The sequence below is a fragment of the Temnothorax nylanderi genome, unplaced genomic scaffold, assembly GCF_030848795.1.
Source record: "Temnothorax nylanderi isolate EJ_2023f unplaced genomic scaffold, tnyl_v1.0 TNYL_tig1239_pilon, whole genome shotgun sequence".
Classification (NCBI taxonomy): Eukaryota; Metazoa; Arthropoda; class Insecta; order Hymenoptera; family Formicidae; genus Temnothorax; species Temnothorax nylanderi.
In genome coordinates, this window is record NW_027250301.1 from 11,033 (window position 1) to 28,532 (window position 17,500).

Here is a 17,500-nt window from a genome sequence, read left to right on the forward strand (position 1 = left end):
TTCTGTTCGAAGTTTTTTGAAGCAGGTGAAACGCGTATCGAATTCTTCTATAACAGAATCTACGAAATGGATGTTTTCCTTGAAATTACAGCTACTGCCATGTTCTTCGAGAAGAATCTGGCAAGAAGGAAAGAAATAGAAAATGTTATTATTTAAATGAGATTTGAATAACTGTAATTTCCTTCGGAAAGAATCAACATGACTAACTAATTGGGAAATATTTTGATTTGGTTTTTGCAGCTTTAACTTGAGAAGCCTAAGTTGATTAGTCATGTCAGTAATAAAGGCAAGTTCGGAAAGAAATGTTATATCTTCTAAAACAGATATATATTCCTGAAATTTTGGATTGTTTATTTCTTGCAAGAAAAGGAGGATCTCTTTTCTTATTGCAAAAAATATTTCCAAACATTTTGCAGCACTAAGCCAACGTACTGAACAATAAAGTGGGACATCTGTGTGGACAGCATTATGTTCTTGGAGAAATAATTGAAATTTTCGATGACTGAGGAACTTGTGTCCACCTTTAATTATATTAATGATTTTAGTAACAGTCTCCATAGCTGTTGACAATTTGATAACTTTGCCGCTTAGTGCTTCCTGATGAATTATACAATGTATAATAGGGATATTAAAATTTCGCTGCTTTAATTGGCCGGTGAATCCTATTTTTGAACCTACCATAGCTTTTGCGCCGTCAGTCGTAATCGAAGAACATTTATTGAAGTCTACGTCAAACTTTTTAAGCGAGTCTTCGACTGCTAAAAAAATATCAAGTCCGGTTGTTGTATCATGTAACGAGACAAAATCTAAGAGCTCCTCGACACATGAGAAATCGTCTTGCACGATTCGAATAAAAATACTCAACTGACTCGTATGTCGGATATCGGTGCTCTCATCCAAACACAAAGAAAAATACATACAGGACTTTAAAAGATTTTTTAATTTTTCTTCTATAGAATTACTGAAATCAGTAATTCTCGAAGTAATAGTTTTTGCACTGAGGGGAATACGCATTGCTTCGTCAAGCGTCAAGGAATTACCGAAAGCTTTCACTGCTTCGATAATACAGTTTTTCACGAAAGTACCTTCGGTAAATGGCTTCGAATTTTGTGCTATAAGCAAAGAAATAGCATAAGAGGCTAGTAGGGATTTTTGAGAGGAAGATTTAAAAGAAGATATTGCACCTTCTTCAAAAAATAACCATTTTTGATAAACTAATTTCAATCCTTCAATAATACTTAACTTTTCTGAATGTGAGTAATTCGAGTAATCGACTGAATGACTATTTATGAAATGCCTCTCTACTGTAAATTTTTTTACTGCCGAAGGTTCAAAACCGCAAAGTAAACAAACCGTACGATTGGAAATGTAACTGAAGAAATAATTAACTTCCCAGGACTGATCAAATTCTTGAACATACCTTTTGTGATCCATCCTTAAGATAGATTTGTTAAAAGAAGAACAAAACCTATTTTTTTCCACTGCAAACGACAGCAACTTCTATCAGCCGATGTGTCCACTACGACCGAGAGAGTTTAAATGACTCTCAGGAAGCAAAATTTTTTAAACAATTGATGACGGCGACTGTTACGTGGGCGCGATTACGCCGATTACCACTTTGGACGAGTCATACCCAATTGACGCAAAATATCCGTTCTAACGCGCGGCGTAGCCGTTGCGGTTAAAGCCATTATTGGCACTTTGGGATAATTGTCTCTGAGACGGCTCAGCCGTTTGTAATCCAGTCTGAAATCGTGACCCCATTGACTGACGCAGTGTGCCTCGTCGATGACGAATCTCGCCAACAATTCTCTCTCGTATAACCTGGTAAGAGTTTCACAGAATCTTTGCGAGGCAGAGATTTTCTCCGGCGTTACGTACAATATTTTAAGCGCGGGTTCCTTTTTCGAAAGTTCCCTGGATATCGCTGCTGCTTGACTGTCCGTTGTAGAGCTGGATAAATGAGTCGCGGGAATCTGCAATTTTTAAACCAAGACTGAAGAGCGACACGACTGTGGTTATGACGTAACGATATACAATACCTCTGTAACGCAAATGTACTTGATAATACATTGTTTCTCCCGTTACGTACACAACGCGTAACAATACTTTCACTTACGTCGAGCGATACGAGTTTTCCGACTTGGTCCAAAATAAGACTCTTCAACGGTGAGACGACGACCGTTAATCCGCTACTTAAAAGAGCGGGCAATTGGTGACAAAGGGACTTCCCACCTCCGGTCGGCATCATAACGAAACAATCGAAGCCCAAAAGCGTTGCGTTAATAACTTGCAACTGATTGGGCCTAAACGTATATAAACCGAATCTCTGCCGAAATATCTAAAATCAAGAAACATAATTAACGCACATTATTATATGTTCTCGCACAACAGATTGGTCCAACCATGTAATTCGAACGTATACAAATAATTTATTATTTATACGTATAACGGCATTATACTCGCCCAACGAATAAAAATTTCCAAATACTTTACGTACCTTGTACATTTCTCGCGAATGCGAATACGTTTGACCATCGAATGCACCGCTGACACCGTCGTTTTTATAATTACCGGTAAATGTCCCGTATTCCACGCCATCTTTTACGATTTTTTCTTTAACTTTATCATCCGCATCGTACGTCCTCGTCTGTGCCACGTTGATCCACGACCGCTCTATACAGATGGGATTAAATTAGGCATTAATCATCGTGTTATCGACATAAATGAGTACACTGAAAAAACTTTTCGATGCGAGCTACCGAAGAGCGCCCCTAACGGCTATTACACGTATTTCTGGTAAGAGCAACCAAAAACTTGAGCGCGCGTTGTCAAAAACACTATGGTAGGAGTTACCACAATGAGCTTGGCAGGCGCTACCACATTCTTGATAGGAAACGCCAATGGCATCTGAGGGATTTGACGCGGGGAAATGGACGCGGCATTTGAACTCTCATTCTTATTTTTGGGAATCTGAGAGCCGGGATATTTTTTTGTTAAATAAAACGAATATTGTGAGAGGTTGGAAAAATGAAGAATACATGTGAGTACATATAATATATATATATATATATATATATATATATATATATATATATATCGAGTAATCAGTGTTTCGGGGAATCTTATCCCTCCCTCCCCAAATTACGGGCAATATTTCGAAAAAGGCCCAAATCGTTTTGCAAAAAATATTATCGTAATTTTCGGCTAAAAATAAGATCTTTTTATGCTCGGGTATTTTTGCGAGAAACGCGTCTAGTTTGAGGAAAAATGCATGAAAGTCGTTTTTTTTCAGATTTTCATGAATTTTTTCTCTGAATAGACGCGTTTCTCGCGGATGTAAAAAAATCTATCTCTTCATTGCAAATGTCCTTTATTACACAACCTCAATAGATATAGAAAATATTTATAATACACATCTTATAGAATATATCGCGGGACAATGTAGCGCTCTTTCCCTTCGAGTGATATGCAAGGAGTTACATCATGAAGGTCTCTATAATTTTTCAAGGTTTCACCATGACTATCTGGACAAATTATATACGCATGTAGGTGATCATCAAATGCCAATTCCCTATACAATTGTAGAAAAAAATATACATTGTCCTCTATTTTCACAATTTTTACAATCTTACCAAATTCTTTTTCGCTTTCCTGCATATTTACTACAACAAAGGTACCATTTTTATAGCCTGTACCATCAATTGAAACAGAATTATAACATTCAGAATTTGAAATCGATAATCCTTCTGGAATCATATCAGGTGTAAGTATGAGTTCATCAGCATCAATGGGATCAAATTCTATTCTTTTTTCGAATTCTTTAGAATCTATCATAGTACACAATTTTAGAATTTGCTTTGTTGCTATGGTGACAAGCAAATTTTTCTTACATGCAGTCGATGTTGCATTGGCTTTTAGCTCTCGATGGCGAGATTCAAATTGCATCGCCCAATAATTGGTAAATGGACCATTGAGTAAAAGAAGTCGGGGATAATGCAGTAGATTATGAAACTTAGCTTTCAGCTCCCCGAATAATTCTATCCACAATGTATTCAACGATTGAATCCATGATTTTAAATATTTCGCATCTGAACGCCTTAATTTTGGACAAGTTAAGATATCAATTATTTTTCTCGCATATATAAACAACTGCCAACATGGGTCTATCTCCGGAATGAAATCTCCAACAATGATTCCAAAGTATCTTATCAATGTTAAAGTTTCCGAAGCAGACATTTTAAGAGGCAAACGTTTTCTCAATCGGTGTTCTGAGATTGGCGGAGGTTTGTTGGATATTTCAGCATCATACGGAAAGTTTTCTATTTGGGAATTTAAGAAATCAAGGGTAAAATATTTCTTCTCGTACACGAATTCATACGTAATCTCGGTCAGAATATACAAACAGACGCCCTCAATAACGTCATGCATGAAGTCAACTGTAACATTTTTTGTGATATGGAAATTGCCAACTCTATGAAAAATGCATTCTTCTTTTATCCCCGTCTTATCAATGTCATCAAGTAAACAGTCCTCGAGGTAATTGGTCTCGGTTCTCAGAAGGGTTTCGTCTTCAACAGTTGAATTTTCAATTACTTCCGGTGAAGCCCGACAGATCCTACAACACCTTGTTCCTTTGAAGCTTTCTATGAACCCCAGGATATTATTTAGGCCCAAATTATCCCCTAGAATAAGGACCAACTGAAATTTGACTAAATATTTATTGCCGCGACTGTTTATTATTATCCCTGAATTGCGCAAATAATTTAGTTCGTCCACGATCGGTGCAAATATGTTCTGGTTAGTCGTTTTTTCTTGTCCTCGCAGTTTATTAATGCGACAAATAAAATTGAAGTGAGCTTTGAGGCTAGATATGGGGGTAAACAGGCAATTAATGCATAAAGAGCTCCAAATTTATTTTTCCCGGCATGACTGCCTAATACGTTGCCTGTCTCAAAGTCGTCATATGATATGAGTAACGGAAGGATTATCGAATCGTCATCGTGAAGCTTATAATTCTCTTGCCACATATCAGCCTGGACAATATTTTTGATAGGTTCAGAACTCGCTTGCAGTTCATCAAGGTAGCTGATGATCGCAGGGAACACACCTTCTATCTCTAAAAACAATTTCAGAGAATTGCGGAGGCGAAGATGAATTCCATAGAATTTTTTAGTAGTTAATTGGGAATCATTTATCCCTTTCTGCAACTCTTCATCAATCAAATACTGCTCATAATCTGGCATGCCTTTTTCTTTTAAAACGGAGAATATTTTATATTCCGAATTAACTCGATTAAAGGGAATCGAGTGTCGTTGAAAAGATTCTTCAATCTCAAAGACCACCCGTCTGGGCAATTCATACTTCGCGAGAATAGACAAGACGTCTGCTTTCAAAGAAGTAAAAAAAACTGTTGATATCAGGTCTTGTATATATGTAACGACGGTATTAACAATTTTTCTTGGAATGCTTGAATCCGAGTATAAAACCAATAAAAATCGAATCAAATGATCAAAAATCGATTGCTCATCCATAGTGAAAATAATATCTAATCGTTCAAAATATCGTTATTGATTCCAATTTATAGGAAAACGCTTATTTATATAAAACAAAAATACATTCACAGATATGCCTGTACCTAACTTGAACATGCAATGACAAAGAAAATGTAAGCGGTGATCGAATGTTGTTCATGCATTGATTGAAAAATATATATCTGTATATATATGTTGAGGTATTTGTATCTAAATTCGCCCTCTATCTAGATATAACTCTATTCATAAAACTTTATATTTTAACGAGCTTAGGGTATTTTTCTAATCGCAATAATTGTATTGTTAACTATCGAGACACCTTTAGGGGGTTCTATGCCAAAAAAAAGCTTTTGAAAGAAGTACCAGATATTTTCAGTGATTCGCGGAAAAGAACGTAAAGCGATCAAACATTTTAGGCACATTTGCACAGCGTCGATGAGATCATTGTAAGTCCTCCTTATAGTCTCGGTGATGATGAAATAGCATTCATTGATTTCCTCCACTGTTCCACGACAAATAATGAAAGGATGAAACGGAATGTTACGATCTTTCATCCACTTGATTTGGTTTTTTATTTCCAACTGAATAACAGCATCTACCTATGGAAAAGCAATATATTTGAAAGTAAGCAAGAGCCTTTTATGAAAATAAGCTCTTGTCGGTTTGTTTAATATTTGCATTGGCTCTAACCTTTACGAAATATATAAATGCACGAAGAACGTCCTCTGCAATGATATCTTCTCCAGCTTTTCTTTTTTTATGGCGAAGAAGTTTGAGCAGTAACACTAGAGCTAATATTGATGGGGATACACCTAAATGTTCGAAGGAGAGAGAAATTCTATAAATTCTATTTCCCACAGTAATCTATGTTTATTTGATTGAACGAAAAGAAACTCACCCTCCTCAAGGAGTCGTGTTTGTTCTCCGCGAAAAGCCTTGATTTCGTGGATTCCCGTTTTTTGCGAGAATGAAATGATTCTATTAGCAACTGGTGGCCAACTTCGATAAAAGAGTGTCGAGATATCAGTCAGATTCAAAGATTGTGAATTTTTCTTCACCAGTTCTTCCACAATAGATTTAAAGTCTCCGTCCAACTGCAAAGGATTGATGTGTAATAATTATAATCGAGTACTCGCAACTCGTCGCGTCGCGTAAAAGAGTCACGGTCGGTCTCGCTCCGCGTATACTTGGCGCGAGACACTACCGTGTCTCTTGATATGGAGATCAAAGCCAGTATAAAGATAAAACATTTTATATAGATAATCTAGCACATTAGGATATTCACCAAAATCATGCCTATTTCATCACCAAGACACGGAAACTGTTTTAAATACTTTTCAACGCTGACAGAAGCACCTTGTTTTTTTAGCATTTTTTGGCGACTATTTAAACTTTTCTGCCATTCTACTGAGACTTGACTAAAATCATAATTTCTATGAGGATCCGTTAAACATTTTATAGTCATCTCTCCTAATGAAAAAAAATCAATTCCTGTTAGTCAATGAAAAAAAAAATAAACGCGTGGTCGCCACGCGCGTTAGAAGTGAAACTTCTGAAGGCAAGGCTTTGCCATAACTTTTCTGAAATTAATACAAAAACAATACAATGGAATTAGTCACTCCAAGCCGCCCGCAACTCGAAAATGTAGTGTTACACGCAGTTCTCACTATATCCATCTCGCCAGTGCCGTACGCCTGATCGAATTTTTGTGACGCGTTTTCGAGTCGCAAATTCGAATTTACTTACCGATCCAAAAAAAGTTTCATTTCGTACGCCTATTGGTCGAATTTTCGTTACACTTTTGAGTTTCGTGTCGCAAAATCGAACTTACTACCGTGCCAAAAGAAGGAGCCGTCTCGCCAATGCCATGCGACTATTGGTCGAATTTTCGTTACATTTTTCGTGTCGCGAAATTCGTGTCGCTTTGCCGTGTCGCAAAATCGAACTTACTACCGTGCCAAAAGAAGGAGCCGTCTCGGCAATGCCGTACGTCTATTGGTCGAATTTTCGTTACACTTTTCGTGTCGCTTTTCCGTGTCGCAAAATCGAACTTACTACCGTGTCAAAAGAAGGAGTCGTCTCGCCAATGCTGTACGCCTATTGGTCGAATTTTCGTTACACTTTTCATGTCGCGAAATTCGTGTCGCTTTTCCGTGTCGCAAAATCGAACTTACTACTGTAGTATTGAAATGTATCGAGATGTGAGTATCGAGATGTGCGTTGTTGAGTGTGCGTGTTGTCAAGAAGTGTGAGTTATGTTAGCGAAGACGTGTGTGTGCGTGTCGCGAGTCGCGCATGTCGCGATGCCGTGTTGCCATGCGAAGAAGCGAAGAATCTAGAGAGTCGATCGTCTTATGACAACAGAGTCGCTTGTCTTTTCGGAAGCAAGCGAGCGAAGGGCATTCGTTGCCCAGGCAGCAGTAACAGTGAAGCCTTTGCGTAGAGAAGTCGAGGAGTAACGTTTCGCGTCGTGTGTAGTTTCGAGTCGGAACGAGGCTTAGCCTCAGCGTTAATCGAGCGAGAGTGTTAATCTCAGTTCCTTCCTGTATTTTCTCATCCCATATTAAGCATTATATTAAACTGTTCTTATATCCTACACTACCGTGCCAAAAGAAGAAAAACCGTCTCGCCAATGCCGTACACCTATTGGTCGAATTTTCGTTACACTTTTCGTGTCGCTTTTCCGTGTCGCAAAATCGAACTTACTACCGTACCAAAAGAAGGAGCCGTCTCGCTAACGCCGTACGCCTATTGGTCGAATTTTCGTTACACTTTTCGTGTCGCGAAATTCGTGATTTCGTGTCGCGAATCAAACTCACTACCGTGCCTAAACGGTTTCGGCCTCAACGCGAAATCTTTGACGTCTGTCTGTAAAAATTTTGTTTTTTATCAACGACTCGTAGGTGTGAAAAAAGTCTTTGATTTATATATATCATTTGTCACACTTTTGTTTACCTGAGTTGCTGTCCGGAGTGCACAAGACATTTCCTTGCATATTTTTTTCGAAATCACAATCGGACGCCACTGAAGAATCAATTGTCTCGATGGACCGTCGTCGGTCCTCTTCACACATTTCTGCTATCGTTTTAGAAACTGGACTGCCCAATACCGTTCTGATGGGTCTTCTCAATCGAAAAATACTTTTCTTATTCGACGCTAGATTTTCAGGTGGCTCAACCACTGCTGCTGCCGCCATAGGTTCCACGCCGTTATCGTGCTCCTTGGCATCAATATACAATTCCATACTCACGCTTTCCGCCGAGTCTCGACGACGAAAGAGTGCGCGAGTACATTTAGACACTCGCGAGGTACGCGACGCGTCAAAATTGTCACGGTCATTTATCGTCGAGCGATTCTCAGACATGCGTGAAATTGATGTTTCGATTGATTTTGACGACGCGGACTCACCGGGTGTCTCCGGAGGAGAGACCGGGTCATATACGTTCTTTTCGTCTTTATTTTGGAATTTTGATAATTTTGTTTGTACTAAACGTATTTTGGCTTTTACGTGTCGACGCAGATCTTGCAACTTTTCGAAAGAGACTGGATCAAATTTTGAAAATTGTTCCAGTACCGGTAACGGGATCGACTCAAACGCGACACGAAATTTGTCGAGAATTTCAATTTGAAGTTCCTTTAAATCTTCGCGTCTTTCGAGCAATTTGTCTTCGGTAACCTATACGGGTAAAATTGAAGAACAATGGAGAAAGCGAGAGATAGAGAAGCGTCGAGAAATAATTTATTTGGAATTTATACGTACGAAACTATATACTTACAGGTATCGCGGACATTACCGATTTCCTTTTGACACATTCGACCCACGAACCCAATTGTCGGCCGTCCTTGATCGCGATCGACGAAACACAACCGTCGTCAAATTTGCCGTCGCTACCGTCATATATATCCCGATCGTCGGGGAAACCTGTCTCTCCCGAGCGGCGAGCCACCCGCCGCCCATCCTCGGACGCTGTATTCCGAAACTCCTTTTTTTTCCGCGTCGACCCTATCTCCCCTATCCGCGCTTCTATCCCTGCAACATATATATATATATATGTTGCAGGGATATATATATATATATATATCCATATATGCATCCATATATATATATATATATATATATATATAGATTAACGTTATAGAAACACGTTAAAAACACGACGCTGATAAACATCGTAGAGTAGCGAAACATCGTCGAGCTGTAATAAAAAAAAGTAAACGTACGTTGCACGCAACGTTAAACGTTACAGATTTAACGAAACGTTGGGAGCGGAGTTGCAAATGTGCAACGCGAGACGAAACGAGACGCGAAAAGTAAAAAACTAACGTCGCGCAACTGTACACAAGTTTTTGCGACCGATAGATTGGACACGACCACACAGCACACGACGACGACGACGACGACGACGACGACGACGACGACGACGACGACGACGACGACGCTTCGCTATCCGAGTGTGCGGCGTACGACGTCATTTTCTCAAGCGCGCGACGAGTACTCCGAATATCCCGTCGATCGATTGACTCGATAAAAATGGAATGTTTAAGGGTCGATTCAGACCAGCCGTACCGTATCCGTATCGTTAACATTAGACAAGGATGGAGACAATAGGAATCATCCTCAAGATGCTCGTAGGTGCCGGAACGGAACCGCGCGCGCGCGCGCGACGATCGTGTCGACCGACGTTCCGACCGCGCACCCCCCTCATTTACAACGAGTATTTATTTCGTCGTTTGACTCGTCGCGCGGACATAATTACGCGAAGGTCAGATTTGGAGGGTCTCAAGCGAAGACAGGGATACGGGGATGTGTGTGTGTGTGTGTGTGTGTGTGTGTGTGTGTGTGTGTGTGTGTGTGTGTGTACCTTTGCGCGTCCTCTGGATCGAATCCATCGCGGTGAGTGGAGAGATGCTCGCGCGGAAGCGACAGACACGGCAAAGCTGAACTGCGCCGAAATCCTGCGATACGTCGAATGCCTAATTATAGACGACGCCCCGCGCGCGCGCGGATCCACCGACGCCATAGTCCCTAGACTCTCGACGCTGTCAGCGCCGACCCCCGCTGTGCGGGATCTCTCGTTTCTACGTCGCTCTATTGGCCGCATTCAGGAAACACAACTGTTGAATGAGCGGTCAGTGATTCTTTCACCCCCCCATTCCGTTTCACGCATGATGCGCACATTGCCTATAGTAAACTTTTTACGTTTACTATAGACAATGCGCGCATCATGCGTGAAACGGAACGAGAGGTAATATGATTGGTTCTTACCTTTGGTTCTTCTTCGGATCTAAAGCCCCTCGCGCAATGCCAGCCAGACAACATCGGACAATAGGAACGGGAAATAACCAAAAAATCGTTAATCACAACCTAAAAAATTCGAATGCTACGATTGCTTGACAACACAGGCAATAAGCACAGAATTTCCAACGTGACGGAAACTCTGTATCTATTGCCTGTGTCACTGTTTATTCTGCATTTATACATGATTTCTAGTTTCTATTCCGTTCCTATTGCCTGTTTTGCCTGGCATTGTGCAAGGGGCTTAAGTGTAAAAACCAATCATAATGAGCGCTCACTCAACATTTGTGTTTCCTAAACGCGGCCATTGATCGCCGCGGCCACACTCGCAACCCCACCCCCAGCGGTCTAGAGGTTTTCCCGCAACTGGGAACGTGGCCAATCGGATATCGTTTATTTTTAATCGTTTTTGTACGTCAGCCTTTGCGTGTCGCGCGCGCGCGCCCGCGCGATATAAATCGATTCCCGAGCAATTTTCGCCCGCGCTCGCCTCGCGCGTTTTCACCAAACGGAAAAAAAACACCCATACAATTTGATCAATTAAGGGCCGGTTTCACCATCTCCGATTAACTGTAACCTTCGATTAAACTCACTCTTCGTCTCTTTCTAGGGGGACAGTTAGAAAGAGATGAAGAGTGAGTTTAATCGAAGGTTACAGTTAATCGACGTTGGTGAAACTGGCCCTAAGTATGCCACTGATTTGCCACACTACTTAACGAATCACGCGATATATTACACTCGCGTTTGCTATTCCCACGAAAAAACCAATCGCGATCGTTTTTATCCGCCGCGTATCGTTTATACGATTTCTGGCGACAAATGTCTCTATGTGCGCGGAAACCCGAAAGAATTTTCTCCAAATTTTTCTCACCCCGCGTCACTTACGATATACAAGATTTCGACGATTATACCCGCGCCGTTGGCTACGAAGCTCCCTTAAACGTACAACGAGACTCATATCTGGACTATAGATAATTTGAGATGTACGCGGCGCGATATCAACATCCAAAGTTCTGGCGTTGGCCGCGCGCGACACGTATGCCCACAGCCTCGAAACGACAACCACCGCACTTTCGAACTATACTTTTTGTCCGTCGAGCGACACACGACTCTCACGACGCACCATAACGTTAGCGTGGAACATATTATCTATGATTTCACCCTTCTTATTAGAAATTTTCGCTCTTACCTCCTGGAAAAAACGCACGTGTCGCTTGAACTCGAATACGAGACGACGACAACAACGACGACGACGACGACGACGATGTCTCCGTCGTCTCGTACAACTTGCCTATTCGTTCCTAAAACTCGTAATTTTCCTCGTAAATTTTGAATCGGACTTTGCCGTACACTCGACGACCTCCCGCAAAAAGGAATTTTGTACAATTTATTATTTTCCATTAACATTTAATAAAAATATCGTTGAATAAAAATATACGAAATTATCCTCGTCTAGAGTGTCCTCGCTAACCAAAATCGTTAAAATTATGATCGATCGAACCACGCGCGCGCGCGCGTGTCAGCGACGAAACGAAAGAATCTTGCGGAAAAAAAATAAACTTTTTACGCGGGCCTTGCGTGGGCCCTACTTCGCGAGTCACAAAGCGATCACGTGTCGATCCATGTCGATCGAAGACACAGGTTATATATGATCGCACGAACTGTCAGGAGCACGCGAAACGTCAGGAACATTTCACACTTTTCACTTTTTACATTCTTTCTCACCCCCCGCTCCGGGGAAAAAATTACATGATCGCTGCCCTACTGGGTGTCCGCGAAATGGAGAAATAGAAGAGGACCGTGCGATGAATTTTTCGCACGCTATAGGCTGACGCGCATGCGTGAGGCACGACCACGTGACTCCGTTTTCCGGTATCCAGAATCCAGTGTTTCGAAAAAAGTTATTAATTTGTCGTCTTCTATCGTATCTATATTTCCTTTATTACTTAATATTTTTTTATATCTAGAATATATTTCCATTTAATGTAAAGATTTATTTAATTTTTAATTACAAGCAAGAAGGTGCTTATCATGCATCGATTAAAAGTGCTAAATCAAATTTTAGTTTGTTAGAAATAGGTTTGGGTTTGGATAGATTTTTTTGGGTGTGGGAGTGCAGAGGAAAGGGTGGAGGCCCTCCCCCGCAAACTTTTAAATTTCTTTTATACTATATATAAATATACGAGAATCATTTTTCAAAACTCTTATTTATTTCAAATTTTGCGTACTTTTACATCACTGCGCATAATGCTTTCTCTAATGCTCATGTACGTACTTGTACCCTGTCGATATAGAATATTTCTTAACCCGAAAAATTGTCACTTTTAGTACTTAATAACTTTTGTTTCTACTTGAGAGCGACGATTTTAGCTTTTATATTCGAATTTAACACCCCAAAATATATAATATATTGTTAAATTTCAGGCAAATCAGTAAGAAAGCCACTTTCCTTCACATTTGTCATCCTTCACTTTTCTCATCGTCGTCAAATTTGGTTTTAGGTTCCCTTTTGATATTTATGGAAGGACACGCGTGGATATTTTTTCTTCGCCCGAGCAATGAAATGGTCAGGCATTTTGGAGTACTGATCCGGTGAAACATAGATTGTTTGCAGTTTAGGACACAGCTCGAGAATTGCGAAACATAAAGACACATAGTCCAAGTATATTTGTCTTAAGTTTTTACACAGTGTCAGTCCTTCACAGATATAGTAATTCAAATTCATCAAATTGACTTCTTCTAAGCGTTGACAGGAGAAAAACAATCTATGCCAGCTATGCTTATCGATTGTGCAAAGATCTTCGGGGTTGTAATTCCTGTAACAAAAGTCATATTATTATGCGGTTTTTCAATCGAGAAAAACAACATAACCGTTTCATGATGTTTGCAAGAAATGTAAATACACATTTTGATAAAGAATAATATGTGTTTTAAAAGAAAATGTAGCACACACACGTACCTCTCCATCATTGTCAGTTTTCGTAAATTCTTGCATTCAGCGAGGGCATGGATACCTTGCGATGTAATTAAATTGCCCGATAAATCTATTATTTCCAAATCTGGACACGACGTTCTCAACTGTATTGTAATTGCGTCTAAATGTAGTGGTCTTATATCATCAATTTTAGCAAAATTATACCGGTCCAAATTTAAGTCACGCATTCGACGATTTTTTTGCAGTATTTCACAAAGAGATTCAGCTCTTATACATGACCCTCTAAGATCTAAATTCTCTAGAAATTCTAGATTTCCGAGACTCGAAACTTCTCGGTCCATTCCCACCACGGTACAATAACTGAGATCCAATACTGAAAAAAACCCAAAAAATGTATATATCGGTCATATACAGCTTATCTGTAATCTTAACAATCATATTTATTTACGTACCTTTCAAATTTTTGCATATCTCTGAAATTTTTAACAGAGATAATTTGTCAACAAAATTGCAGCAACTTAATCGTAAGTGCGTTAAACCATCGCCGCAACTCTGAAGAAAGTTTACGAAATCCGGAGCAGAAATGCAGCTCGCTGTAAGATCCAACTGTTGTAAATATTTGCACTTGGATGCAAAATAAAACAGCATTTTATCATAACAAAAAGATAAATCTTTAAAGTGCTTTTTTTTTTAATTTCGTAAGTTCAAACTTGTGAAGAGAAAAGGATCCCGTGTTAAATTATTGAGGCGTTTATTTACTTTGCTCATACGGCAAAACGACCTTATATCCAAGTATTTTAATATTATTTGTATTATTTCATCCTGCAAAAACAAAATATAAAATTTTAATACATGAGATTATATTGTAATAAATTATTACGAAAAATAAATACTTTAAATATTTTACAGGAAGCTTAGAAAAACTGTCAAGTTGCTCCTTGGATTCTCCCAAAGAGAGTTTGATATGTTCTATAAATTTTACATAATTCCAATGAATTCTTAATAAAGGGTGATTCACATATTCCTGCTTAGAAGATGGCACATCTTCCTCTCGAGATACAAAACTCGTTGCTACATCGCTGCAAATAACATTGAAACAGATTATTACATTTTCATTATTAAGTAAATAAAATAAGATTAAATATTACTTAATGTCGACAATTATAGTAGTACCTTTTACAAATAACGCAATAGTATGGAAATTTCATTTGAAGATCAAGTATATCCAAGTACGCATTTTTATAATCACGTGTTGTATTAAAAGGGTCAAACAATTCACAGAAATTCCAAGAGCCTGTAGACACAGGCTTTATAGACATAAAAGATGGTTCTTTTTGAATTCTTGTGAATTCTTCAGAACAACGAGAAGAACATAATCTTTTTGAACAAGAATGTCGTCGTATCCGATTGCGGTATAAGAGATGAGTTATACTCTCATCTTCAGGATTTTTAGGAAAAATCAATTTTGATGTACCGATCAGCATCACAGCATCTAGCTGTGTGCCAGAGTTGGATATAAATTCTAATCTGAGCATTTTGGTTTTAAAGTTGCAAGACTGTAAGGGCGGAGAAAATATCCGTGATTCCGAACGTCTACGTTCGAGTTGCTGAGAAATTTTGTGGAATTTAGATGTTCCATTCCATAATAAAATCCACTGACCCTCATCTTCAGAATCTTGAGCACAAACTCAAAATACGTTCCCAAAATTATATACCTCATATATAGAGATTCTGATTGGATATACAGCTTCATGAAATTCGAGATCTTCAAAATAGAAAATTTAATTATAACCTTTTCCGAACACAAACATTTTCCGTAACAATATCTGATTTATCAATTCAAATGTTACATACCAATATGATGAATATATAAATCTTTTCGATACTCTGGTACATAAGTATACGGCACTTGATTCTGCCATGGAGATATTGAAATATCGAAATTATACGTCTCCTAGTATTAAAGAATTAAAAAAAGTACCGAATATTACCAAACGTTGTAGCATAAATTAGATTTTGTGATCACATACTTTCTACAGAACAGAAAATACACGTACCGAAAGAAAATCTTCGTGGCTTGGAAAATTGCTAGGTGTTCCAATTATATTCTTACAAATATTACTTATGCTAGCAGTATTCTTACAGTCCCCAGATATATTGCTATCCTTCAAAAATTGATAGATGAAATCAACATAATCCTCTTCTACCGCTACTCTGTCAGTATAAGGATATCTGACATCATTCTCGCAATGCGAGGAATGATAATTGGATGTCATATTCTCTTTCTTAAAAAAAAATGGAAAATATTAAGTAGAGTATAATAAAATGTAATAATCTAATAATCTGTATTTTGTTAGCCATATATGTCACACAAAACGCTATATATTTGGTATCATACGGGGTGAGTTTTATTTCGTGTGTCAATAAATTATCTCCACCAATTATCTAAAAAAATATTGGTTTCTTGGGAAAATATTTTAGATAAAAGGGTCGTAGGGTTCAGAGAGAACCGATAAACGTTCTTATTAGATTTTAGGTCCGACCGAGACCCGTGTTCGGCCTAGTTAAATTTTTTAAATGGAAAACCCCATCTCCTTTTGGAGTTTTCATGTACATACACAAATATTAAAAAAATTAGGGTATTATTGCAACGGTATATTCTTGAGACCAATTTAAGTCAAAAAGTCTTGTACCACTTTTTCCTCCGACAAACAATTATTAAGATATTGTAAGCTAAAAATTGAAAAAATTAACGAGTTTTCCTTAAATATCTCAAAAAGTATGAAACAAATAAAAAATGTTTCAGACAAAAAATATTCAAATTAATTAGTAGAAAAAGACGATCGATATAATAAAAAATGGGGGTTATTATTTAAAAATATTTGACTTGAAGCCTACTGGGCTTAACACCCGCCCCGGACCCAAAATCTAATATGCTAACAAAAGTACGCGGCGCCTATTGACTCCTTCGAACCGACCAACACTTTTATCCGAAACATTTTTCCAATAAACCAATAAACCACAATAAACCTTTCTGAGATAATTGACAAAGATAATTGGCAGATGAAATAAAACTCACCCTATATATTTATTATAATTATATTACAAAGATTCATATCTACTTATATAGATTTATTACCATGCTTCCACGTGGGCCACGTGTTGAAACGACGATACGAAATACGATACGATAAATGAGACGGGCAGTGACGGAACCGGAACAGTGATCGCTCGCGGAACTACTGCGGTGCGCTGTCGGTAAACACAGCGGCCTGTGAACTGACGTGGCGTGAACCCACTTCGCGAGTCACAAAGCGATCACGTGTCGATCCATGTCGAGGGACCGACGTATAGTTGGCAAACAAATTAAAAATTATTGAAAATTATCTTATCCAATCGTTTGGAAATTATTTGGAGATATTTGGAAAAAACTTTTCAGAGTTTAGAAAACCATACAATAATCACAATTAATTAAAATCAATTAAGCGTATAATTAGCAGAAAGTGTCTAAAAAAATTTTTTTTTAATCCAATCGCTCCAGAATCATTTCGATAAAGTCTCGATATAATTTTTATTATTTGGAAAACAACTCTATTCTAATAAAAATTAATTAAAGGTCAATATTTCGTTGCTGGGTAATGCGCGGATCGCCTGGCATTGGACGAAGGAAAAATGACGCCGGGTCTGTGTATGTATGTACGTATATATATATATATATATATATATATATATATA

At 38.5% G+C, this 17,500-nt stretch overlaps 1 protein-coding gene and 1 long non-coding RNA gene across 2 annotated transcripts; both read right to left on the reverse strand.

Moving 5' to 3' along the window:
• Window positions 1-587: 587 nt before the first annotated feature.
• LOC139787018 (uncharacterized) lies at window positions 588-15,300 on the reverse strand. The gene is made up of 12 exons (XM_071726107.1): window positions 15,240-15,300; window positions 14,218-14,238; window positions 14,040-14,138; window positions 13,790-13,925; window positions 9,311-9,422; window positions 8,943-9,210; window positions 8,490-8,798; window positions 2,501-2,676; window positions 2,120-2,341; window positions 1,615-1,976; window positions 1,421-1,468; window positions 588-597 (listed from the first exon to the last, which is right to left on the reverse strand). Exons 1-12 carry the CDS (start codon window positions 15,298-15,300, stop codon window positions 588-590), a joined length of 1,824 nt encoding a protein of 607 aa, XP_071582208.1.
• Window positions 15,301-15,401: 101 nt separating this feature from the next.
• Window positions 15,402-15,907, reverse strand: LOC139787019 (uncharacterized). The gene is made up of 3 exons (XR_011722509.1): window positions 15,823-15,907; window positions 15,620-15,719; window positions 15,402-15,530 (listed from the first exon to the last, which is right to left on the reverse strand). It is a non-coding gene; the product is annotated as an uncharacterized lncRNA (long non-coding RNA).
• Between the last annotated feature and the right edge of the window lie 1,593 nt (window positions 15,908-17,500).